Below are 26,929 nucleotides of genomic sequence, written 5' to 3'. Positions count from 1 at the left end.
CAGGATCCCGCAGTCTGCTTTGGCGCAGGGCATCCCCGGCTACCGCTCCGCCAACCCGGACGCTCCCCGCCTCGGATGCTTCAGCCCCGCGGAATTTCCTGCAGGGACTGCATGGCGCCGGCGGCCCGCACGCCTGTCCCGGCGCACGCACTCACCGCGCGCACACCCGCTCGGCCAACCCGTGCCCGGGCGCACGCAGGCGTCCCCGCGAGCCCGCACACGCAGCGCGGCTCCGGAGCGGAACCTGGACCCAGGACCGGGCCCGGGCGGTGTCCCTGGGCGGGCCCTGGGGCGGAGCTCGCTGGGCGGGACCGGCCGGGTCGGGGCGGGTCCGCGTCGCCGCCGTCCGCGCTGCCCCGCCCTCGGTCCCGCCGCTCGCTGGGTTCCTCGCGCCGCAGCCCCCGCCGTCCCCGCCGCGGAGCCCGCCGCCACTGCCCGAGGTAGGCGCCGCGGAGAGGGGCCCGGGCTGTGCCTGCGCCCCGGGCCGTGCCCCGGGCCCCCGGGGAGCTGAGGGGGAGGAGGCGGGGAAGTGTGGGCGAGGGCCAGGGGGGAGCCGGAGCGGCCCTCTCGGGCCTGCCGGGTCAGCGGCGGGCAGAGCAGGCCGCGCGGGCGTGTGGCGAGCGGGCCCGGGTCGGGGAGCGGGAGGCCGGACATCCGGAGGCGCCTGCGGCCGGGGCAGGCCCGCGGGGACCTGCGGGTGGAGGGGCACGGGCCGTCGCGCGGAGGCCCAGTCGGCTGCAGGTCTAGGTGACCTTCTCCGGCGGCGCCCTCTGGCCCTGGATCCAGCCAGAGCGAGTCGGGCAGGCACCCGCCCGCCACCCACCCACGCTCGCGGGCCGGGCCCACGGACAGGTGGGGGCCGCGTTGTCGCCGCGGGGTGAGCTCAGGTGACGGCCGTGGCCCGGCGCCCCCAGCCCCCTGCGCCCTGTCCGCTCCACGCCCGGAGGAGCTGGCGCCCGGCACTGTCCGCGTGTGCCAGCGCCATCGGGGCGGAACTGGAGGCGGGAGTCGACTTAGGCCGCAGGGGCCGGGCCGGGGCCGGGGCCATGGCAGGAGGTTAGGCCTAGGAAAAGGAGGCGCCCAGAGCCATGTGGCCTCTCTGGGTACGGCAGGATTCCTGTTCCGGGCTCTCATTCGTTAACCAGATGTGGCCGTGCACTTAGGAAACCGGTTCAGAGCCCTTTGGAGTTGAGGCCCGAAGCCTTAGTGACTTGTCCAAGGTCACACAGCTGCGAGGGAACCACACCTCAGTTTTCCCATACGTAGAATGGGAGTAATGACACCGCTCCTGCGCTGGGCTTTGGGGAAGACTAAAATGAACTGATGAACAGGAAGCCTTCAGAGCAGTGCCTGGCAAGGAAAGGGCCTCATCAGAAGCCATGACCCTTACCCTTGAGGCTTTTTTAGGAGGATCTGACCCTTCTCCAGTAGACCGGTTTGCTCTACGTGGTGTTCTCCAAAGGGTTCCATAGACGTAGCCCCTGTTGCCCTGGCCGGTGTGGCTCTGTTGGTTGAGCATCGCCCAGTGCATGCAAAGGCCGGTGGCGGTTGGATTCCTGGTCCGGGCACATACCCAGGTTGCAGGTTCAATCCAGGTGGGGGTTCATGCCAGAGGCAACCGATTGATGTTTCTCTCTCAAAAAAACACACAAACAAACAAACAAAAAAACAACATTAAAAAAACACACATAACCCTTGTTATTTGAAACGTATTATTAAGCTTTTGTGTGCCAGGTACTGAGTAATCTTCAGGATATTCATGAAAAATCCTTTAAGACAGGCAGGGTCAGGCTGGAGCAGGAAGTTGAATGAGGGTGCAGACCTGGGCTAAGCCTAGGCCTGTGCCATCCGAGGCCCCATCCCCTTGACCATTCTCCAGAGAAGATTGGGAGGTGGGCTCCTTTGCCTGATAGGCTGTTGGCAAGGCCAGGGCAGGTAGCCCAGGGCCTGTCTTCCTTCTCTCCATCCCGGTTCTGGACTGAGTTCCTGCACCGGCAGGGTTAAGCCCTAGGCAGCTTTGTTTTCGGTGCCTGGGTTGGTGCCACCTGGCGCACAGTGGGCACTTGAGAAGGGTCTGTGAGGTACATACACTTGCTTTTTATTTTAAGAGTCAACTCACCCTCATTGACAGGATAGTTTTTGCTGTTCCAGCATGTGGCTTATCGAAGTTCATTAAGTACTTGTGGCATTATTGAATGGACGTATGCAGTGGCTGCAGGCCCAGACCACAGGCCCTTGATCCTGCATATCCTTTTTGAGGGACACGTGCATCTATCTCACTCACTTCCAGAAAATAGCCGTGCTTAGCGGAGAGCCACACATACAGTATTCAAAGAGCTGCAACAGTATGGACAGCCCTAGCGCAGTGAGAGGCAAAACTGTTTCTTATTTGAAATAACTCCTTTAAACATGTTATCTTCATTCTGTGACTCCCCAAGTCCTGTGGGAAACTTGTTGGACTGGTGTTTCTGGGCTCGCAGGGGAGGGTAACACGGGTGAACGGGAATTCTCCCAAAGGCCTGGCCCTGGTGCCTTTTCCCTCCCTGCTGGCTTCTGCTGGCGTTGCCTTGGGCGGTGGGCTGCTCTCAGTTGCTCACTGCATGCAGTTTTATTTCTGCTGTTCCACAGGCACGGACATAGGGGCTCAGGAGGGCCGTACGGTAAGGAGTTGCCGGTGGGCTTATGGTCCTGCTGAACACTAGGCAGATGTGGACAGTGACCTCCAAGCTGGAAGTAATGGGCCACATTCACCCCCACCTTTACCGGTAACATGCTCCGAGGCACTGAAGTCCACTCTGCCCTTGATGGCATTTCTCATGATGTGACATCTTTGGTGGTGGTGACAGAGAGTCCTGAGTGTGGCTGAGAGCCAGCCGCGCCTGGAGACAGCCCCTCTGTGCCCAGAGGGTCTGTGGCCTTGGGCTCCCCCTGAAGAAAGGCGAGCCGTGGGATCTTCCCCTGGGCCTGAGCACGGTGCTCCCTTTTCCTGCCTGCTCTCCGGGGTGAGGGTGAATGGGAGTGTGGGCCCTTTAACCAGAGCTGTGCTGGAGAGTTCTGCAGAGCAGACTGAGCTCACAACACAGCTCTGACAGGAGCCAGAGGGCCTATCTAGTACAGGTCTGGTCACTGTTCCTGCTCCTCAGTCTCTCCACTGTGAAAGTGTGATTCATCATCAGTCATTGCTTATTGAGGGCCTGCTAAGCAGAGCCCTGGGGCCTTGGCTTATGGTGTGTGACACTGAATCCACCATCTTGCAGCTGGGGGGTAGGTGTGGGGGGGGGAGCGGTGAGGGGAGAGAGTATGGTTTTCATGTCAGGTCAGGAGGCTTGAGCTTGGAGAAGTGAGGTAACCACCCAAGGTCACCCAGCTCAGCGGGAGTGGGGCTGGGGTCAGGCCTGTCTGGCCCGCCCTTCCAGGGGCCATGGTGAGGACCTAATCAATGTGAACGCCTTTGGAAAAGTAGAATTTGCAGTTCCGAGGGGAAGTTACTCTTTTACGCGGATCGGAGTGCGCAGGCCCATAGCTGGGTGGAGGCTCGCTGTCAGTGGACAGCGGTCAGTGCACTTACCCCTCTTTGTCACAAGGTCAGTGGCACGAGTGTCTTTCAGGAGGGTCCGCCTTCCTGGGATGAGGTGGGAGGCCTTCTTCCAGGACCTGGCTGGACTGTTCAGCTAAACAATGCCTCTTTATGGCCGGGCAGGATTCTGGACCCCGTGGTTCAGGGTGACCTTTCAGCATCCTGCGCAGCACCCTACTGATAATAAGAAATACAGAAAATGAAAGTAATAACAATACTGTGCTTGTTGCATACCTGTCAGGCACCACCCACTATACTAAGTGCTTTATATTCATCTAATGTAGTCCTCACAGTGATGCTCTTTCCCCCGATTAGAGCTGAAGAAAAATTGAGTGCAGGTCTAAGGGCCTCCTGCAGCGCCCTCCGGCCCTCCGTCCAGCCAGCAGGGAGGTGCAGATGGGTTGTGACTTGCCGGTGGTCACCTGTCTAGATGAGTGGTAGAGTAGGACTTGGCTCCGAAGTCCACCTGCCTAGGCACCGTCTGTTTTAACCCCGGCGGGTCAAGCCAGGTGTGAGGCTCCAGGGAACTCGAGATCAGGCAGGAGCCCTGGGTGTGCCTGGGACCCAGACCTTGGCATGCTGTCTGCCCTCCCAGGCCTTCTTGATGGGTGGGTGGGTGGGCAGGCTGCCCCCACGTCAGCGACATCCTCCTGAGGCTCGTGGAAGGCTGTGCTGGTGGTGGCCCGGCTCCCAGCATGTTTTAAAATAGAAGCAACAGCTTTGCAGCCCCCGCTTGCGCCTGATGTGGAAGGGGGAGGGGAAGACAGCTGCACTGAAAACACAGACCTGCTACCAGAGCCTGGGACATGGGCTTTGCCAGCATCCTGGAGTCCCAGCCAGGGGCGGCTCCGGCCTGCCTCTTTCTGGTGGGAAAGTATGGGGTAGAGTATGTCAGGAGGCTCCCCATGGTGTGGGCCCCACAGATTGGCTTTCAGAGCTGGGCTAGCCTCCGGCTTGGGAAGTTGCTTTTCTGCTTTTGCACTAATCCCTGGTTGGTCTGATGTTCCTCCTATAGGCAGGCGCGGTTCTGCCCTGACAAACCACCCGGAATAATAGTGTTAGAGAAATGGCAGCGCCAAAGGCATGCCTACAGTTCTCCCTTCCCAGGGGAAGCCTAGGTTCCTGATGAGGATGGTGATGGTGATGATTGCCTTGTAGGCCATGGGCCTCGCAGGAATCAGATACACACGCACTCAGGGTAATCCGAAGCATAACGAAGGGGTCATTTCCAAAGGTGTGGGTGGAAGGTGGGACACCAGACAAGGGGTGTGGCCCCAGGGGTCCTTTGGAACCGGGAGGGGCCCCTGGGCAGGAACTGTGGGCGTGGGTAGTGGGAAGTAGTCACTGCCCACCCGAGGTCTGGGCCTGGGGATGAGTGCCCCAGCCTCACTCCCACCTTCTGCTGATGCCTCCTGTTGGCCAAACCCAACCACAGCCCATTGATACAGTCCGTAATGACAGAGCAGGAGTGGATCTGGATGGGCAAACAACCACCAGAATAATGGATTGCGGTTACCACTACCATTTATTTTTTATTTTTTAAAAAAATATATTTTATTGATTTTTACAGAGAGAGGAAGGGAGAGGGATAGAGAGCTAGAAACATCGATGAGAGAGGAACATCGATCAGCTGCCTCCTGCACACCTCCCACTGGGGATGTGCCCGCAACCAATGTACATGCCCTTGACCGGAATCGAACCCGGGACCCCTCAGTCCTCAGACCGACGCTCTATCCACTGAGCCAAACCGGTTTCGGCCACTACCATTTATTGAGTGCTCCCTGTGCCGGACATTTCTGCGTGCTCTACCTTTGCTTGCAGCAACTCCGGCCTGAAGGTACTATTGTTTGCTCCATTTTATAGATGAGCAAAACGAGACCCTGGGAATAGAAGTTACAAGTGGCTTGTCCCAAGTGACTCAGCTAGGGAAGGCCAGCGCGGCCTGGAACCTCTGCAGGCTCCCACCCCTTCCAGCCGTCACGGTGTCCTGCTGCCCGGGCACCCCGATGGGCTGGGGAATGCTGTGGCGGGCTGGCTCCTGGTGCTTAGTCCCAGTCCTGGGGTACCCTTACTCTTGAAGATAGGGTCTTTCAACCATATCTTCCTCCCAGCTGTTCCCAGCTGAGCTTTGGGGCCTTGGCCACCTGCGCCCTGTGTCAGCCATGGCAGTGGTTGTTGGCTCTTCGAGGGCACGAAGGCTTTGCTGCCTGAGGGCGCCTCTGCAGAGAAAAGGGCATACGTCAGTTGGGGGTCCTGGGGTGCTCGGGGCAGGCAGCCCACGCTTCTCGGGGCACCTGCGGCTGTGCTGCCTGTTAGGCAGCGGAAGGCTGAGAGGGCGGCTCTGAACAAGTGCTTCAGGCAGTCCTCAGCCTCTGAAGTCCGGGAGCTCTGCCCTACGGCTTCCGGGCAGGGTGGCCAAAGCGCAGGCTGTCACCTGGGAGCAGAATGTGTCCCCTACGGGCCTTGCGTGTTAACCCCGCGTCTCAGTGTGGTTTGACTCTGTTAGGTGGCTTTTCCTCCTGGCACTCCTGCTGCAACAGCCTTTTAGAATGAAGGCGGCTGGCGGCATTGCAAGGGCAACGTGGCTCAATTGCAGACGCATTGGTTGAAATTTTACATGTTCTGTCCTTAACTTGAAAAAAAATCAATATATGGAAACAACTTAAATATTGAAGTAGAATAAAAAATGAAAATCTTATTTTAGCTCCACCCCTTCCTTAAACCCCCTTTCCTTTCCAGAAGCAGGTCTGAGGCAGCCCCGTTTGCAGATGGGCTAGATCCTTCCACAGGCTTTTCCATTCACTCACAGATGCGTGAGCATGTACAGATGTGTATGTAAAAGGGCTGTCCTCTAATTCCAGGGAACTACAGGTTTTCTGTGACCTGCTTTTTTCATTTAACTGTATCACGGATAGCTTCCCATGCCACCATCATACATTCACCTCATTCTTTTTGCTTACCACATGGAGCTCCTTAGTTTGCAAGTACCTTACTTGTTATTCGTTCATTTGCCTATAGAGGGACATTTCGATTGCTTCTGCAGTGAGCATCCTTGTCTTTGCTTGCTTTGGGGACTATGGTGGGTGAGTCCCTAGCGGTGGAATTGCCCCTCGGGTTAATGCACGCCTCCTTTAAGTGGCACTGCCAGCAATCGGCTCCAGGAGGGCTGTACTGTACCTAGTACTCCCATTTGGCGTGAATGGGAGTGGCCATTTTCCACACCAGTAGTCGATATTGTTCTGACATTTTTGCTAACCTGTTGTTGAGTGAGCTTCCCAGACACAGGTGTGTCATTCACTCTAAAGTGTCTCTCTAAGGCCCTTAGAATGCAGTCCACGCTTGGTTCTGAGGCCAGAGTGGTGGTGCTCACTTCTGAAGGCTCTTGGTCTCAGCCCGAGTTCAGCTCTCCTCAGGCCAAGGTGGGGGTAGGGATGCTCGTTGTGGGTCTCCCTACCCCTTATCCCTGGAGGTGCTGCAGTGGGAGCTCCTGCTTCCTGGTTACATTGTCACCTACTTAGTCCCTATTGTCAGATATTTAGTTTCTGTTTTTTTTCCTATTATAAAAACACTTCGATGCTCATTGCGCATTTACTCATTAAACAGACGTTTTATATTGAATACCTACTATGTGCCAGGCCTTGGCATCTTTGTACACATAGCTTTTTCCATGTTTTGGATAAATTTATGCATGACAGGCTCTGGGATGCTTTGAGTTCAAGGGTGCGATTTGTGGGTAGGTGTGCATTTGTAGGGGTATTGGAGGGGCTGGGAGCAGAGCTGCCAAGTCAGGGAGGAAATGCCCCCCAAGACGGGGGTTATGTAAGTGTTGTGCAGACCATGCTGGGTGATATACTATCTTTCCCCTCTGAGCTTCTAGTATGGGCTGGATTTTCATTCCTGAGCTGGAGTGGAGCTTGCATAATTGTTCAAGGTCAGCCAGGGAATGGTTGGGTAGGTAGGCTGGCAGGCAATGGAGGGGAACCAGGGACTCCTGTCTCCTGGTATGATTTATTGGTCCTTCTCAAAGTCATCAGTGACTGCAGCCAGGTCTGCTCAGCTGGCCCTGCCCATCCCTCACTTCCCACTTCTGGGGAGCTGTGCTCCTCAGGCTGTGCCTTGAAGCAATCGCACAGGCACAGACCTGGGGTCCTGCCTTCCCCCGATAGCCTTCTGACTTCTGCTCCAGGGCTGCCTGCTTTGCCCATGTTGAGTGCTCTGCTTCAGGCTCAGCCTCTGGAGGCCGGGCTTCTGAAAACACGTGTTGGATGCTGTAGGGACAGATGGTGAGCTGGTTGGGGTGGAGGGCGGGCCCAGGGCCAGAGTTCAGCCTCCAAGTTAGCGCAGGCAGGGAATTAAACGAGAAAGCAGAATGCTGAATTCTCTCCTCCAGTGCTGGCCTGGAAAACATGAACAGAGTCATTATTTCTACAATAAAATTGTTGTTGAAGTGGGTGCTGAGAACTGTGTTAAATGGCATTTTCTGGCCGTTTGCCGTTGTAAAAAGGCCGAGTTTCTCGGAGGCAGAGTGGCCTTGGGCCTTCCCTCAGACAAACGCAGCAGGAGACAGGGTGAAGGAAGACTGCACAAAAAGAAGGGGAAGCTACAACTCAGGCCGCTCGGGGGCCTCCGGGGGGGTGGGGAAGCCATCTTCCTGCCCCCTTGGTGGGTGTGCCCTCTGGTCCAGGGGTGAGTTTGGTTCTGAGCTGGAGCCAGGAGAGCCTGGCCTCATCAGAGCTCCCTCTGCTAACCCAGCTCCCTTGTCCTTGGAGGATTATCCCCTTCTGGCCCTGTCCTTAGGGTGATGCTTACTGTGCGTGGAGTGTTTTTTGACAGGTGGCTTTGCCTGTTCGGGTCTGGGGATTAGTGATGAGAGGGCATTTGGGGAACATTAAATGGTGAGTGTTCATCTTTTCCATGGGGGATGGACCTGTCCAGATGTGAAAGACGCTCCAGGCTGGTCCTGGAGCCGGGGCGGTGCTTGGGAAGGCCCTGGCCCTGGGGGACGGGGAGGTCTTAGCTGACCCAGAGTTAATGCCACTGGACTGCTCTCCCTCTCATCCCGGGGCTGAGTCTGGGGTCCACCTGGGGAGGAGGCAGCACTGAAGAGGGATGCTCAGTCCACTGATACCTGGTAGTGCTGGGGGCGTGGAGAATGCCCTGGGAGCTTGCTGAGATGTGTCCAGGGTTGTCTCATTGCTCCTGGGAGGGCGCCATGCTGGGGCGTATGCCTTAGGCTGGGGTATTTTGGAGGACCTGGGGGAGAGTTTCCTGGTCTGTCCTGGTGTGGGTGTGCCTATGGGGTTTGTTTGGGGTGGAAGGGGAGTCTCCAGACTTGAAAGAGCCTGTGGGGACAGCCTAGAATGGCTCTTCTCCCGGGTTCTTTGTGCCCTGACCCTAATGTGGACTGAGCTGCCCGTGGTTCCGGACTGATCATGGGTAAGAAATAACAGCAACAAAATGGGATAGTGTAAACAGCCCACTGGGCTGCTCTCTGCTCTGACAGGAAACTGGGTTCTGACAGAATTAGCAGAACCTCTGAAGAGAGTAATATGGGACCTGGACCACAATTAAAAAAAATATATATTTTATTGATTTTTTACAGAGAGGAAGGGAGAGGGATAGAGAGTTAGAAACATCAATGAGAGAGAAACATTGATCAGCTGCCTCCTGCACACCCCCGACTGGGGATGTGCCCGCAACCAAGGCACATGCCCTTGACCAGAGTCGAACCCAGGATCCTTCAGTCCGCAGGCCGACGCTCTATCCACTGAGCCAAACTGGTCAGGGCGTGGGCCACCATTTTACATTACAAGTTTATAGTTGTTTCTTTTGCAAAGTGCTCATTGGTCTTGCGGGCTCCCTGCAATGTGCTTGAAGTGGCTTTGGTCAGAAATGGGACTTCGATTGTGATATTGGTCCCCTGGGATCCCTTGGGCCACTTTTCAGTGGGTTCCTCTTACCGGGAACATGCCATGTCGGTGTTCATTTGTGTGAGCATATGTGCGTTCAGATGGGGCGTATGCAGCAGTTGGTTATTTAGGTATGCCGTATTTTACAAATTAATGGAACCATCCTCTGGCTAATTAAATTTCTGGCTAAAGACTTTGGGGAGGGAGAAGATGCAGAAGATGATGCTGTCTGGCTCTAAGCTTTTAATTCTGTGTACATGATGTGTCCAAACAGACTCTTTTAGGGATGTGGTGTGGTCTTTGAGGCAAGGACTTTTGAATTGCTTGCCCTCCTTAAATACCATGGTGCTTAATAAATAAGTGCTTGTTGACTGACTTAGTGATAAGCAACAATCCCAACTAGTACTTTGATAGTTGGTTTTAAAAAGTAAAGTCACATTGGTGCTCAGTAAATGTTTGAATTTAAATTTTGGGGGGAGATGTGTGTGCATTGCCTTTCATGTGAAGAGTTGCCTGAGGTTTACTCTGTTCCCTGTGAGGAGTATGATACTCTAAAAGTGGGTTCCTCTAAAATGCAAAAGTTTCGTGAAAAGTTGGGTCCATTCTGGCACATATTAGATACACTATAAATATTTGTTGAGCCCTAGCCGGTTTGGCTCAGTGGATAGAGTGTCGGCTTGTGGACTGAGGGGACCCAGGTTCGATTCCGGCCTGGATTATGGGCTTGATCCCCAGTGGGGAGCGTGCAGGAGGCAGCTGATCAATGATTCTCTCTAATTATTGACGTTTCTATCTCTGGCTCCCTCTCCCTTTCTCTCTGAAATCAGTGAAAATATATTAAAAAAATATTTGTTGAATTAATGAAGTTAAGATCCATATGGAAAATAGGTTGCCATGAAAAGCTCTGATTTCTATTCTGGGGATTTAATGCCCTGGCAGTTGAAATTTTGTAAGATGATATCTTTTATTGGCAAGAGTTCTGCAGTTCAGTAAAGTAGTTGGCTCATGGCAATGTGTCTTTGACAATTCATTCATTCAGCAAATATTTACTGACTCCTATCATACGCTGGGCCTATACTCGGCTGGGCTGCCGAGGAGAAGAGGTCTAATGTCAGGCCGTCTGCTGTCAACAAATGCTTACCGGTGTCTCATACTCCGGCCACAAAAAAGGAGCATGAGACAGCACGGGCTTCTGTCCACACCTGGGAGAGCAAGGTACCTGGAATTCAGTGCTGGTGCTTTTTATTGGTTGTTCATTATATCTAATCATCTTATTAATGGAAAACTGATTTCCGTAATTACCAATGTCTTTGTTCTGGTGGTTCTTTTATTGTAGCAGAAGATGGCTGTGCCCCCCACGTATATTGATCTTGGCAAGTCCGCCAGGGACGTCTTCACCAAGGGCTATGGTGAGTATTGCGTGGGGCGGCCTCTCAGCTCACAGACTGGAGTGGCATGTTTGGGATTTTGCCCGTCACGGAGAGACCTGGGTCAGTCAGCTCGCAGAACTTGCACACCCAGGGAGAAAGATCAGCTCTCCGTGGCTAGGAAAGCAGTGTTGGTCGTGCAGCCAGCAGGGGCAGGCTCACGAGTTGCTGCAGACAGGGGGATGGACATGCTTGTTCTCTCTCCCAGGTGTGCAGCCGCTGTGGCTGCTGCCGCAGTGGAGAGCGAGTTCTAAGTTTAGCCCATCCTTCGGCATGTGCCCACGCGGTCATGCACCTTCTTCTCAGGCTCTGCAGGCAGCGCAGGTGGGGGCCAGGTGTGTGCCTGCCTGCCTGCCGCTGTGCCACGGCAGCTGAGCTCTGCACCCAGGCCAGCGGCGGTGCAGACAGGCGCCCTCGGCGCTCGTGCCGTTTTGAAATAGCGTAAGGGAGGCAGAGATGCTGCTCTCGGTTACTTAGCTGACCTGTTAACGTTACCATCTTCTTTCTTTAGGATTCGGCTTAATAAAACTTGAGTTGAAAACAAAATCTGAGAGTGGACTGGTAAGTTGTCTGACCCGCATGGAGCATGGGTGTTATTGTGGATCAATAAGTAACTGCTGTGTTCTGGGTGCAGAGTCCAGTGAAGGGACTTTTTCGTTTGTGGCAGTTTGTAGTGGTCACACTTATTGCATTCTCTGTGGAATGGGTGGCCCAGGGGAACCGTACTAATAGGTCCTTAGTTCGGCAGCTGTTAACCCTCCCAGGTATGTGGGGCAGGTGTCAGTTTTATTTGAAAATTGATCTATATTTAATGCCACATGATTATTTAAAAAGATCTTAGTGGCCTGTCTTAGATTGTGCTGGTGGTAGTTGCTGGAAGGAAGTTTTGGGGTTGAATTACTGCACTGTCAGCATCAGCTCAGTGCTTTCTCTCTTTATTAGGCTGCAGGCCGGACGGAAGGAGCAGTGCCTTCCTGTCCAGCAAGCATGTCAAACTCGCGGCCCGCAGGCCGCATGCCTCGTTTATTTGGCCCATATTAGCCTTTGAGTTTGACATGCTCGCTGTACAGACCAAGAGTGACCGGGGAGGAAGGACGCTGCCTGCTGATAAAGAATCACCCATAGGTCCTTTTAATTAGCAGATTCCGTCAGCCCCCTCTGTTCTTTACATATCTAAGTGAATCACGGAATTAACTTTTGCCCCACACGTTCAGGGTGTCCCCTCCTGCATAAAGGGAGTACAGTCTGTTTAGGGTTGGAATGATGTAAAGAAGTGCTGATACGCAGGTTGTGACTCTCTCTCTCTTCCTTTAAAGGAATTTACAAGCTCAGGTTCAGCCAACACTGAGACCACCAAAGTGAATGGCAGTCTGGAAACCAAGTACAGGTGGACTGAGTATGGTCTGACCTTTACAGAGAAATGGAACACGGACAACACACTAGGCACGGAGATTACTGTGGAAGACCAGGTAACCTGCGAAAAGACATTTTTGTTAATTGGCACCTGCTGGCCTGCCTCGTGACTAAACCTACTGGCAAATTTCTTTTCCGTTCAGCTTGCACGTGGACTGAAGCTGACCTTTGATTCATCCTTCTCCCCAAACACTGGGTAAGAATCTCATCTGTTTTCTCTGCAAGAACGGTTGGCTGTGTTTCATAGTAAGAGTCTGCGCTGTCATTGTCCTGGCCTCAGCCGCGGAGGCTGCAGGGTTTCTGGTCCAGTTACACTCCGGTTCATGCGAGGGAGGCTGCTGGTAATGGTAATGCAGTGGCCGAGGCTTAGGGCAGTGGGCGACGACTGGAAGCAGGGCTAACTGGTCTCTGGTGACAGCTCCGTTTTTCATGCCTGGACCCTCTCCCAGTGTCCTGGGGACACACGGTGTGTGGGCTTAACTGCAAGGTGGCTCCTGAGGCTACACTTTTTGCCTCAGGCTCTTCAGCCACAAACAAATTAGGCTTGTTGGTTACTGGGCACATCAGGAGGCAAGCTGGTGTGTTGGTCGGCCTCATCTGCTGGGCACCTTTCACAGTGGCTGGGATCGTTCTCTTCTAGAACACACTTTTTTTTTTTCCCCAACCAACTGAGCTGCACTAGCCAGGGCTTGCCATTCCATCTCATTTACCCCTTTCTTCTTCTCTTCCTTTCCCTCTGACATGTGTTTTTTTTTTAATTAAATTTATTGGGGTAACATTGGTTAGTAAGGTTTTTTAGGTTTCAAGAGTACATTTCTATGATACAAGATCTATATATTGCATTGTGTGCCCACACCCCAAGTCAAGTCATTTTCTGTCACTATCTATTTGGCCCCCTTTACCCTTTACTACCCACCCCCTTGGCAGGTGTTGATTAGAGGGAGAACCTGCCGAGTTTAGACACTGTACGGGGTGCAGGATGACTACAAGGGGCTGGGTGGACAGGGCTCCTGCCTCTGGAGGTCACAGTCTTTTTATAAGTTGGTTATGGATGATCTGAAGCCCATTGGCTAGGAGCTGAGCTGACTCTTGTTCTTATCTTTGCTGGAGTTGCTCCTGCAGGCGTATTGGCTTCCTGCCGGTCCACTTCCTGTCTCCGCACCCAGCCGTGATGGGAGAAAGTACCCAGAGGAAGCCTCCGATGGGATAAGGGGCTGCTGTACCTGCCCACAGGCTTGACTTTGCTGCCTAGGACTTGGCCCCCTGCCCTAGGTGGCACACTTTGGAATTTATAAGGGATTTCCCACTACCTTTGGGAGTTTTGCAGAGAAGTTTCTGGGTCCTGCAGTAATTCAAATAAGAGGAAAGGTTTTTATTTAACTTTGTACTTCAAAATATTTTGTAGTTAACATATACAAAAATGTATGTTCTTATTCTCTTCACCCAGCTTCTCCTAATGTTAGCCTCTTACCTGACTATAATGATCAGAACCAGGAAATGATGTTGCTGCTAACTACCTGGTGTCTTATTTGTGGTCCGTGATTCGGTTTAGGGAACTGCATTGCATCTACTTGTCAAGTCTCCCTTGTCTTTTCTAACCTGGAACAGTCTTCCTTTGTCTTTCGTGACCTTGACACTTTTAAAGAGGACTGGCCAGTTCTTTTGTAGAATTCTTCACCGTGGGTTTGTCTGATGTTTCCTCGTAGTTAACCTCAGGTTATGCAGTTTTGACAACCATGGGGGAGCTGCTGTGTTGTGTGATATCAGGAGGTATATGTATGTCAGTATGCCTCACTGCTGGTGACGCGGATTGCACCACGTGGTTAAAGTGGTGTTTGCCAGGTTTCTCGGTAAAGCTACTATTTTTCTCTTGGTAAATAATAAGTATCTTGTGGGGAGAAACTTTGAGACTATGCTAACATTCTGTTTCTTATACTTGGACTCACAAATATTAGTATCCATTGGTGATGCTTGCCTGTGACAATTATGATTGGCAAATGGTGATTTCCTGTTCCCATCATCCCTTCTACATTTATTCATTGGGATTCTACTGTGAGGAAGAGCTTTTCTTTCTTTTCCATTTATCTATTTTACCAATTATTTATATCAGTATGGGTTCGTGAAATTTTGTTCTATGGGTTATAATCCATTACTATTATTTTATTACCCATATTGCCCTCAGATATGGCCATTGGAAGCACCTTCAAGTTGACATCCTATGTATTTTGGACCAGCCTCTATCATTTTTCTTTTTTTTTTTTTGAGTACTTCTTCAGAAGATACTCCAGACTCAGCTGCTTCTTGCTCTTCCCTAGTCATGCTGTCAACCATTTCTCCAAAAACCCTTGGTTTCTTTAACTGAAGAAGGGTGTTTTGAAACTGAGATTGTGGGTGCAAGGTGTACACATTCTACTGGGTATTTGAGGAAAGTTTTGATGACTCGATGGAGATTGGAAATGAAAGCTGGCTTTCCCAAAGTCTGGGAAAGCATCCTGGCTTCCATGAGGAGCTGCGTATAGACCACATCTGGATGAGGCTGCAGACTTCCTCTAGGGACCAGCACCCACACTGAGTACTAACACAGGTAAAGCCAGCTTGTTAGCCACGCATCAGAGTCACGCCCCTCTCAGGTGCTTGTCACATTAGCACCACTGTTTAAACAGCGAGCAGTGGAATGCTCCATTAGATCAGAAGCCTGGAGAGAAGCCTGAGTCACTGCCCCAGCACTCACTGCCCGTTCTCTGGGGACCTGGTGTCCTTGGCCAGGACCCAGGGCGACACTGGAGGTGCTGTGTACACGGTCAGGACGGCTGGAACACACCAGTGGTCAGAGGCCCTGCCCCAGGCCTCACACTTTGTGGTCAGCAGCCGCTTTTCGCCTAGTTGTTACGAGATGCCCACTTTTTACATTTCTTGGTCTCCCTCTCTATCTAAATGTCAGCCCCCGAGCAGCTGTCTTTTCATCAATCATCCTGCCCAGCCTGGTGCCAGTTCGATGCTTGGCCCAAATCCAGGTTTCTTCCCCCAAAGAGCAGACAGACCAAAACAGGTCTGAGTTTTTCTTATTGAGAGATAATTGGTTGGGTGGTGATGCCTTTCCTTCCAAGCTGGTGAAAATGTGCAGAAGCAACTTGAGCCAAAGTGGCAGGTTTCAGCGTCCCTTGGGAAGGGTGTTGGCCTTATTTTCAACTATGACCTCTGGAATTCTTGTCTCATTGAGGACTTGGGATGTTTAACCTTCACATTTTTTTTTTATTATGAAAAAATTCAAACACACAAAATAATGCAGAAAAATATATTAAACCCTTATCATGTTCCTATCATCCAGCTTTTAGAATTATCAACCCATGTTCTCTTTATGCATCCATAATTAATCCCTCCCACCTGCAGATTATTTTGAAGCAAATAATATATCACACAATTTCATTTGTAAATATTTTAATACTAGAGGCCCGATGCGCGAAATTCGTGCAAGAGTAGGCCTTCTTTCCCCCGGGCTGCCGTCACCGGCTTCCCTCTGGCACCCGGGACCCAGGCTTCCCTTGCAGCCCCAGCTTCATCCGGAAGGTCGTCTGGAAGGACATCCGGAAGGACGTCCGGTCTAATTAGCATATTATGCTTTTATTATTATAGATGTATTTTTAAATAAGATTCCTTTTTACAAAAGCATAACCATAATGTCATTACATTGTAAAAAAAAAATCACAATTCCTTAATATGGGCAAATCTCCAGTCTGTTCAAATTGCATGATTTTTTATAGAATCAAAAATTGTTCATGCAAAATTGCAAAAATTGATTTATATGGCTCCTAATTTTGGATTCTCCTCTCCTCTCTGTTTTTTCCCCTTGCAATTTATTTGTTGAAACTAGATTATTTGTCCTATAGAATTACATATAAATTTTGTTGTTTCCATCTTTGTTCCCCTGTCCCCCATATTTCCTGTAAGTGTAGAGGCTTCGTCATGTTTATATTCCATGGGGAGAGGTACTAAAATACACGGTACTCTACGAGTCCATTGGGATGTGCAAAGAAGGCCTGGTTTTCTCCTTGCATGTTAGTGCCATTCATTGCAACCATCTTTAAGTGTACAATTCAGTGGCATTATGAATTTTATTTTTTGCCAACCCACTCATTAAGGGTTGCAAATTGGTGATAATTCCCTCTTCCTTTGTTAGCTGGAGTATTTTAATAAAGAGAAACTTCTCATCAACTATTTAGTTACCTTGAGATATAGTTACTATATGAAAGGTAGAATAAATGTTTAATTCCTTTTTTATTTAATCTTTTCAAAATGACAAACTGGTTCTCTAGCCTCTAAGGCTGACTAATGTGTGTGTTTTGTTGTTATGAATTCATAGATTTAAACATATTTGATGTATTTCAGTTTATTGCTCAGATTACTTTTTTTTTTTTTTAAGAGAGAGTGGAAGGGAGGAAGGGAAAGGGGGGAGAGAGAGAGAGAGAGAGAGAGAGAGAGAGAGAGAGAGAGAGAGAGATGAGAGAGAGACACATCAATTGGTTGCCGGGGCCGGGGATCAAGAACCTGCGACCCAGGTATGCCCTTGGCCGGAAATCGAACCTCTGATCCTTCTGGGCACGGGCCAGATCTCTAACCACCTAACAACACTGGCCAGGGATGCCGATATTACTTTTTACGATGCTCCCCATGTTTAAGCCCTTGGGAGTCTCTTCAGGTTAACTGTCAAGTCCTTTTGCCCCAGCCTCAGTATCCATGAGGCTTTGATAGATGCCTCAAGCTCACCTTGCAATTTCCTGTGACCTATAATCGACTATTTCTCTGAGGAACACTGGTTCCTTTTAGGAGGGAATGATATTTAGGACCCATAGGCCAGGCGCTAGGGAGGCTTCAGCCTCAGTGTGAGTGACTCTGGGGTGGACAGGGCTGTGAAGTCCTTGGGCCTCTGACAGATCTTCTTTCTTCCCTGATCTCTGCCGAGAATGCAGCTTGCTGTCCGTGAGAGATGTCCATTTTGTAGCTCAATGGCAGAAACAATCAGGTGTAAATAGTATAAATATTGTTTGATAGATGTGATCTTGTCTCCAGTGTTGACTTTTGGTAAAAGGCATGGTGACAATATATTTGCAGGTGACACAGCTCACCTCCCCGTCCTGAGGAGTGCGGGGTCTTGAATCATAGGCAGGGGAGGCCCCGACCTGGTCCCCCACAAGCCTGGGAGCAGCAGACTGGACCTGGGGTCTTCCTGGCCCTGTGACTGCAGGGCCCTGGGTGCTGTCTGTGCCGAGTTCTCATTGCGGCCTCATGAATACTAATTAAAAGCTGTTGTACTTACTTAGACAAGACCTCGTATTTGTTTCTTTTTTACTTAAGTGAGCCACCAAGTCAGAAGATGACCAGACCATCTCCTTAAGAGCTGCTGTTTAGCCGTACTTGGTTTGGCTTAGTGCAGTGGTCGGCAAACTGCGGGTTGTGAGCCACATGCGGCTCTTTGGCCCCTTGAGTGTGGCTCTTCCACAAAATACCACATGCAGGTGCGCACGTACAGTGCGATTGAAACTTCGTGGCCCATGCGCAAAAGTCGGTTTCCGGCTCTCAAAAGAAATTTCAATCGTTGTACTGTTGATATTTGGCTCTGCTGAGTAATGAGTTTGCCGACCACTGGCTTAGTGGATAGAGCATCAGCCTTTGGATTGAAGGGTCTGGGGTTCGATTCTGGTCCAGGGCATGTACCTCGGTTGCAGGCTCCTCCCAGGCCCGGGCCCTGGTCGGGACTCGTGCAAGAGGCAACCAATCGATGTGTTTCTCTCACGTCGATGTTTCTTTCTGTCTTTGCCTCTCTCTTCCGCTCTCTCTAAAAATCAATGGAGACATATCCTCGGGTGAAGATGAACAACAATAAACAAGAGCTGCTGTTTAGATAGTGCTTTCTTCACCGATTTTGGAAAACAGCAGACGCACCTGTTTCATAATTACATGATGGCGCTCCACCCAATAAATAAATGCCTGTGGAGGCCCCTCCAGGAGACACGGAGAGGAAGTGAAAGGAAACGGCTCGTGCTGTGTCCAGGCGTGTGTGCTCACTTCATTATGTCGGCATGTCTGCAGACCGGGTTTGATGGGCGACAGGGTGTGTTCTGCCTGTTGTGGCACAGCAGCTGCTTATGCTTAAGGGAGATTTGGGACCGTTTCTGTGCGGGTTCCCCCTCTACCCCCCCATTTAAACGGATTTTTTTTTTTAAATTTTGCATTTTTCGGCATGGTTGTCACAAGGCGAGTTAGCTCCTGATTTTAATACAATCTCTTTTCCTGCAGGAAAAAAAATGCTAAAATCAAGACAGGGTACAAGCGGGAGCACATCAACCTGGGCTGCGACGTGGACTTCGACATCGCCGGGCCTTCGATCCGGGGCGCCCTGGTGCTGGGCTATGAGGGCTGGCTGGCTGGCTACCAGATGAATTTCGAGACGGCGAAGTCCCGAGTGACCCAGAGCAACTTTGCCGTTGGCTACAAGACTGATGAATTCCAGCTTCACACTAACGTGTAAGTGCATGTGAGTGTGGGCGTGCGAGTGTGTGCAGCAGGGGATTGTTCTTCATGACTACGCCTAAGCTCCATGTTCAATCACTGTCCAGTGAGTTGGTTGTAATGAGATGAGCCGAATGGATTGCTACCATTTTTCTGTTTCCCACCTACCGGTTTCCGGACCTGACTTAGGGTCTTTGTATTCAGCGGACAGTAACTGCGGTCGCTGGTACACACAGAAGGACGGACCCAGGGTGTGATGTCAGTCCAGAGGAGTGTCCCTTCCCTGCAGCTTTACGGGCATCGGAGGGCCTTCCGGTTTTAGTTAACAAAGTGGGGGGGACAGGTGCAGCTCTCTCTTTCTCCGTCTGTTGCCTGTGAGGATCAGGATGGGAGACAAATTAGGAGATGGTTTTCTCAGTTAAGTACAGCGTGTCCTCTGCGTGGTGGAGCATTGAGAAGTTTACTAACTTCTGGACAGTATAGCGAAGGGAAGAGGAAATTATGGGTTGGGTTAGAGAGAGCCCTTTGTCATCAAACTTGAGCGTTGCATTGCTGATTTAGGTGAAGGGAAACAAATATTTCATCCATAAAATCCCAGTGGGACTTGAGGAGCTAATCTGTGGCACAAATGGGGTGCAACTTTACCAAATTTCTTTCTCTCCACTAGAGGTCACTCAAGAAGAGACTTCTGGAACTAAAAGACAAGTAAATGGTATCAGTGTCTAAATGAATCACATTCCCATGAACACATTTTTTTTGAGGGAATTTCTATAATTAAGTAATGTAATATAATAAATGAATATTATTCATAAGTTTTGAGTCTTTTAACACTAAAAAGTCACAGGAAAACTATAGAGATGTTCATTCAGGTGGTTCGGAGGCGGGGGAAGGTGGTGACTACGAAGGGGTGGCGTGAAGGAGTTTGGGTGATGGGACCGTTTTTTATCCTGATTGTGATGGTGGTCACGTGAGTCTGTACATGTGATAAAACTCATAGAAATGTACACCAACAAAGGGGCAAAAAGGTTATGTAAATTAAAAAAGGTAACATACAAAAAGTCATAGGAAAATACCACAAGCATAGAAGTGTTTTTTTAATTTACCGTTTTGACTGAAATGGAAAGTGCTCCCTTGGTTTGGAATTGGGAATTGGCACCAGTTTAGGAAGGACAATGGTAGTTTGCTGTTTTCCCCATGTACCTGAACTTCACGATTTTTAAGAAGTGGACGTGGTTTATTTTGGGACCTGGCATGGGATCAGCTGACACAGCCAGTCTGGGTACCCTGTGTAACAGACACCCTCTGTGCTGCATAGAGATGAATCTGAATGAGTTCCCTTTCTTTATGGTTTTGAGAACTCAGTAAGGGAAGGCTGTGTTACTGGTTTTAGAATATACAGAAAAACATGACATTTTTTGGGAAACATTTAAGACCAAGAAAATAACCCCTTTTGAGTTATACCAGAGCCACTCAAATCTGTTACTTTCGACAAGCTGCTATTTTGTAGCATGCTCAGACTTCCTGAAGAAGTCAGGATTTCAAGTCAGGTGGTTCCTGTTGTTTCTGGAAGTACAATGTCTGGCTGAATTTCAGGGGAAGACGTAAGAATTTAGAATGTATTTAATGAGCACCTACTTTAGGGAGAGTATATTGGTGAAAAGCAGAGTTCGCAATGAAAGAGTAACAATGTATTCTTGCGTTAGTGAGTTCTAAGCTCTGGATTCTAAAGCCCACGCTCTGCCTTAACAGTTTCCAATGTCATTTCCACTGGAAATACCCAAAATGATGAGGCAGAAATTTGACATTGTTTATGTTGAAAATGTCAGGGAGGGGAAGGGTCTATTGCCAGAGGCTGGAGTCAATATGGAGTGTTTGGAAGAGAGGAAGGTGTCTAGCCAGCTGGGCTTCATTCCACCTTGAAAGACCAGAAACATTCTGTCAGTAGCAAGTAGCTCTTTTTCAAAATCCCACCAGGAAGGTAGATGTTGCTGCAGGGACCAGCAGTATGCACAGGTGGACCTGTCTGAACCGTAGGTTGAGCTCTTGCAGTCGCTTCTCTCCCAAGGGGCTGGCTCAGTTCTGGCCGTGTCCCTGAGCAGCGGCTGTAGCTGGTGGTGCTAACAGCTGTGTAGCCTGACTGCTGAGGAACACTGGCCCAGCCTTGCTTGCCATTTCTGGCTGTGTTCTCGTCTCATTTGCTCCCCCCTTTGCTTACCATTTTTATGATAGAAGCCTTTAAAAAAAGCAATAATATTAGCAGAAGAGAAATCACTCAGAATCCCGAATCCCAATGCCCTAGTTGCTGCATCTATTTTTAAAGAGTATTTTAGAAGCAAACTTCAAGTTCAGTGGGGCCTGGGTACTTGACTGAGCTGCCATTGGATGTTCCCAGTGATGGTTGAAATAGCCATCCCTTGCTCCGAACCTCCCGACTCTGGTATCTGTTCCATTCCTGTCGGGCTTCCTGTAATTTGGTACTTGTTTTGTGAGCAGGTGAGTCCTTTTACAGCCTCCCTGCCCTCGGTTTGACGTGGGCAGCTCTGCCCTGCTCCAGCCTGCCTTCCTGGGCGTCTTGGCATCTGTGCTGCGCTTGTTTGCAGAAACGACGGGACGGAGTTTGGTGGCTCCATTTATCAGAAGGTGAATAAGAAGTTGGAGACCGCCGTTAACCTCGCCTGGACAGCAGGAAACAGTAACACTCGCTTTGGAATAGCAGCCAAGTACCAGATCGACCCCGAAGCCTGCTTCTCGGTGGGTACCTGTGGAATCACGCATCCCCTAGGCCCCACCTGACCTGAGGTTGGAATCATTCACGACTGTGGGAGTTTCATGCACTGGCTAGAGATTTTCTCACTGTGAAAAGAGTTCGAAAAGAGGAAACTGCTAACCGTAACAGTACTTACTGTGGATGCCAGGCGCTGTGTGGAGCCTCTTATATGTGGATTATTCTATTTAATTCTTACACAACCCACTTGAAGTAGGTGCCCTTTTAAAAAATCATGCCATCCCTGTTATCACAAATGAGGAACTGGGAGCTTAGAGAAGTTGAGTAAGTAATGGTTTCTGGGACTTTTGGCTAAGATCAAGTGAGAAGTTGAGTAACTTGCCCAAGGGCAGACATTGGGTAAGTGCGGGGGCCTGGGCTTGACCCAGGCTGGCTCGCTAGGTGCCTCCTCCTCCTCTAACCAGTTCCGGTTCCATGCTGCAGACTAGAACGGGGCTCCCTGGAGCACTGAGGCTTTAAGAGCTCATTTCCCTCCCCCTTTGCCGTTCTCTTGCCCAGCTCCTGTATTGCACAGCGTGAAGACAGGCCTTGGTGTTGGGCAGTTGGCATCTTACCTTGCAGACCCTGTTGCATTGTTCACGGGCTCTTGGTTGCTGTAGAGTTTTCCCATTAAATCCTGTCGAGCTCAGTCTCTGGTGTCCTAGGGCACTGCTGGCGGCACCCCCTTTGGGGTGGTTTCAGGATGTTGCAGGATGGTTTCTGGGCTGGTTTGTGTAAATTGCAGACAGCCCATTTCAAGTCTCTTGAAATAGGAACTGAATTTGGCTCCTTTTGTGTTGGGCGTGTACAAACAAAGGGGGGAAAAAAAGAAGAAGAAGAAAAAAGATAAAAACCAAGGGAAGGAGGCCTTGCTGTTTGGATGATATGAGCAAAAAGGAACAGCCAGACGGGGCACTGCCTGCCAGGAGGCCTTCCTTTCCCCTGCCCTGCTCTTTCTGACGGGAGATGTCAGGTCTGAAAATAGCATTCGAACAGGAAAACACGCACCAGCTTTTACCAGGACTCCGTGTTCTCATGGCGTGAGCTTGCTCTGCTCCTGACCCCTCCTTATTTTAGAGAAAGGGGTCAGGGAGAGGCCTGGATTTCCCTACAACTCAGGCAGAGGAATGAGGGCAAAATTATTATGGACTCAACTGCTTTACTGAACTTAATTATTAATGAACATTCACTAATTGCTGACATTGAAGTGATTGGCTAGGTCAGTGGTCGGCAAACTCATTAGTCAACAGAGCGGCAAACCGCGGCGGCTCGCAAGTCGCTGCGGTTTGCCGCTCTGTTGACTAACGAGTTTGCTGACCACTGGGCTAGGTCATTCTTTTACTCCAATATCCATTTTAAACTCTGGCTTGTCAGTGCTGAACTTTCTTCATTGTCAGTAGATTTTTGCTTCTCTTTTTCATGAAAAAATTCTTTTTTTTTTTTTTTTGAGAAAAATTCTAATAGTGTTTTCTTCCTAAAAAGAAAAAAAGCCTCAAAAAACCCCATCTCACGTTTGCTGTTTTTCCTCATTCCAACAAATAAATCTTGAAGAAGTCTCCCATTTAAGAGAGCCTTTTATCTCAGGGCCCATAAATGAAAGTGTCCTCATCTGTTATAAAGACCTACTTGTATAAGTGAAATTGGGCATTCATACCTTCAGGAATTAAACGTAAATAATAGCATCCTTTTAATTGAAAATCGTGTTGACTCTTTGAGTTTCCCTTCTGAGACCAGTCTCCCTAAATTTGATACGTTTCATAGTGAATTTAATGAAGCCCACGAACAAAGTCGTCATGAGAAAAGAGAATATGATTCTGAAGTTTAGAGTTGGTTGATTAAAAAGCTCTTATTGTGTCTTCTGTTTTCCTTTACTAGGCTAAAGTGAACAACTCCAGCCTGATAGGGTTAGGATACACCCAGACACTAAAGCCAGGTATGTATTGGTTGTATGTGAAATTAGTTCTTTGTCTTAAAAAAAAATACTGTGGTTCTTGTTTGCTGCTTTATGTTATTGCTTATAAAGTGCCTGCACAGTACATTGCAAATGAATGTCTATAAAGTTTAATAATGAACTGTTTATAAAGGTGTGCAATCATTATAAAACATTTGGAGAATAGAAGTAGTCAGTAGGAGAGAAGAGCAAAGCTAACATGTTACAATTTTGGTTGTTTTCTGCCATCCTTTTTCTTTCAGTGTACATAATGCTTGATACTGATTTCCAGCAGGTTCTTAAAACTAGCCCATAGGTCATCCCCATGGTAAAACTGGTTTGCAGGTTTCCTCTGCACAGTTGGCTAGGTCAGCCCCTGGAGCTAAGACCTCCTTAGGGTTATTTTGAATAGGTTGGGCCTTTGAACACTGGGAATCTTACATAATAAAAAGGTAATATTTAAATTACCATCACTCCGCTACGCCCATGATTGGGCCAGCGGGTGACACAGGGGGCGGGACTCGGGGTGGCTGGGGTGGTGATTGGGCCGGCAGGACACTGAGCTTGCGTTGCCAGCGGCGACACGAGCTCAGTGTCTGCGCCATGGCTGTGCTGTGGCACAGACAGGCCTCTGGGGCAGTGAGCCGAGCCGGCGTTTTGGAGGTTTGGAGGCGGCGGGCTGTGGCGAGGGGCGAGGCTCCCCGGGGAGGAGTCTGGCGGCAGTTGGGCCGCAGGAGCACGTGGCGGCGGCCCCAGCCTTCCTGGGCGGGAGGCAAAGGCAAGACCCTGGCCTGGGCTCCGGCCGCAGGAGGACCACGCCCCCGCCCCGCCTCGCCCTAGGGGCCCAGGGACTTCGGAGCTGCCGACCAGCGGACAGACAGCTTACACGTGCATGATTAAATCATGCACTGGGCTTCTAGTCTAAGATAACATGATGTCAGAATCAAGCTGTTCAAGGGAAAATATCAGTATTGTGTGTATGTGTGTGTACGAGTGTAAGACCTCAGTGTCTGGTTCATGATCGGGGTTTCATTTCAAGGGGCTATTGCTGAAGAAGCTTACTACCTGGTGCCATTGGTAGAGAGATGAGTGGTAGCAGGATACGATGAAAGGAAAAAGGAAAGTGGAGCCCCTAGAGTGGATTAGGTAGGCCGTGGAATAATATTGATGGTTGAAAAAGCTCGTTCTAGGCTACCTGTTTATTAGGCAGATGGCACTGAGTAACAGAGATTGAAGGGCCATGTGGTTTTGCCCGATCACGCAGCTGGCACAGGTTTTGAATTTGGTGTGGTTTTGCCAGGGCGCTCCAAAATTCTGCCGTGTGTTAACTTTTCTTCTCTCTTCTTTTCTTCATCCCTCCCCCTTTCACCTCCCGGATTTTTCCCTGCAGGTATCAAACTGACGCTGTCAGCTCTGCTGGATGGCAAGAATGTCAATGCTGGTGGCCACAAGCTTGGTCTAGGACTGGAATTTCAAGCATAAACGAACACTGTACAATCGTTTAATTTTAAACTATTTTGCAGCATAGCTACCTTGAGAATTTAGTGTACCTTTTAATGTTGTATGTCTGGGATGCAAGTATTGCTAAATATCATGTTAGACCTCCAGGTTAAAGATGATTCAGCTTTAAGGTGTTACCCTTTCAGAGGTACAGAAGAAACCCATTTCCAAAACAGGTCCTCACAGCTGTAGACTTGGGGAACTTGGCAGCCCCGCTAGAGACGTCAGGTTTCTTTTTTATCGAGAAATGGCTACAAGCGGAAGCTGATGATGATTTGTAAGCACTTTGTAAATTTGTATTGCTTCAATGTATGAAATTATGACTTCCTGAGAATTGAATCTTGATTTCCTACCCTAACTGAGAGAGGCTCACTATTTGATGGTGTGTACAAACTCATCTGATGGGACTTTTTTAGACCTGTTTCCACCCCGGTCCATCACCTCTTTTGCACCAAAAGTAGTCTTCAGGGTGTGGTAGTTTCTTTTGTGCCATTTTGGGGTGGAGAAGGTGGATGTGATGAAGCCAATAAATTCAGGACTTAATTCCCTCTCATGTTGTGGTTTTTCGCCCTTGCACCAGAGTATGAAATAGCTTCCAAGAGCTCCAGCTGCAAGCTGGGAAGAGTCTGTGACTGTAATCACATGGTGACAACACTCGGAACCTAAATTAGACTTCTGTTGTGTATCCTCGCCACTCGGTTTATTTTTTAGCAGTTTAATGGGTACATTTTAGAGTCTTCCATTGTGTGGAATTAGATCATCCCTTTCAAATGCTGTAATTAACATCACTTAAAATAAAACTTGAATAAAATATTGAAACCTCGTCCTCCTTCGGTTGTTTTTATTAATAGAAGAGTGTAAATAAACAGGGCATTTGGTCTTGTTCTTTGGCCCCTGTTCTGTGTGTGTGTGTGTGTGAGATATTTTTCGTTTTCTGTTGCTGCTTAACAAATCATCACAAATTTGGTGGCTAAAACAACACTCATTTATTTATTTCACATGTCTATAGTTCAGAAATCCAAGGATGCTGTGGCTGGGGTCTCCGTGAACGTTCTCACAATGCTGAAGCGAGGATGTCAGCCAGACTGTGTTCTCAGCTGGAGCTTGGGGTGCTCTTCCAGGCTCACGTGGCAGAATTCAGTTCCTTTTGGTTGTAGGATAGCTGTCTCTATTTCCTTGCTGGCCATCGGCGAGGGGCCACTCTCAGCTAGTGGAGGCCACCTGCATGCCTTGCCACGTGGTCCCCTTCACCTTCAAAGCTGGGACAGAAGCACTCACTGCCAAATCCCTCTCACACTTTAAATCTCCAGGAATAGCCCCACCCTTGCTTTAAAGTTATTTTTATTTTTATTGAGATAAAATAGACATTATTTATAGTTTCAGGTGTACAACATAATGACTCAATATTTGCAAAATTATTTCCACAATAAGTGTAGTTAACATCCATCACCATACATAGTTACAACTTTTTAAAAAATATATATTTTATTGATTTTTTTTTTACAGAGAGGAAGGGAGAGGGATAGAGAGTTAGAAACATCGATCAGCTGCCTCCTGCATACCCTCCACTGGGGATGTGCCCGCAACCAAGGTACATGCCCTTGACCAGAACCGAACCCGGGACCCTTCAGTCCGCAGGCTGATGCTCTATCCACTGAGCCAAACCAGCTAGGGCCATAGTTACAACTTTTTCTTCTGATAAGAACTTTTAAGATCTATTCTGGCAGCGACTTTCACATATGCAGCATAGTAGCCACCATGTTGTATATTACATCCCCATAACTTACTTATAACTGCTCCACTCCTTCCAAGGGCTCACCTGATTGGCCAGGCCCACTGAGGATAAGCTCCCATGTTCAAAGTCAGTTGTGCCATATTAACAGCCTAATCACAGAAGTGCTA

The 26,929-nt window shown here is 49.6% G+C and overlaps 1 protein-coding gene across 1 annotated transcript; it reads left to right on the top strand.

Moving 5' to 3' along the window:
- Positions 1-208: 208 nt before the first annotated feature.
- VDAC1 (voltage dependent anion channel 1) lies at positions 209-25,853 on the top strand. The gene is made up of 9 exons (XM_079773237.1): positions 209-440; positions 10,823-10,895; positions 11,425-11,474; positions 12,230-12,382; positions 12,470-12,522; positions 18,621-18,848; positions 21,434-21,584; positions 23,473-23,530; positions 24,918-25,853. Exons 2-9 carry the CDS (start codon positions 10,829-10,831, stop codon positions 25,007-25,009), a joined length of 852 nt encoding a protein of 283 aa, XP_079629363.1. The 5' UTR covers positions 209-440; positions 10,823-10,828; the 3' UTR covers positions 25,010-25,853.
- The last annotated feature ends 1,076 nt before the right edge of the window (positions 25,854-26,929 follow it).

This window comes from Cnephaeus nilssonii, assembly GCF_951640355.1.
Source record: "Cnephaeus nilssonii genome assembly, chromosome: 5".
NCBI lineage: Eukaryota > Metazoa > Chordata > Mammalia > Chiroptera > Vespertilionidae > Cnephaeus > Cnephaeus nilssonii.
Note: the sequence above shows the minus strand (reverse complement) of the source record. Positions and strands in the feature narration are given on the sequence as shown.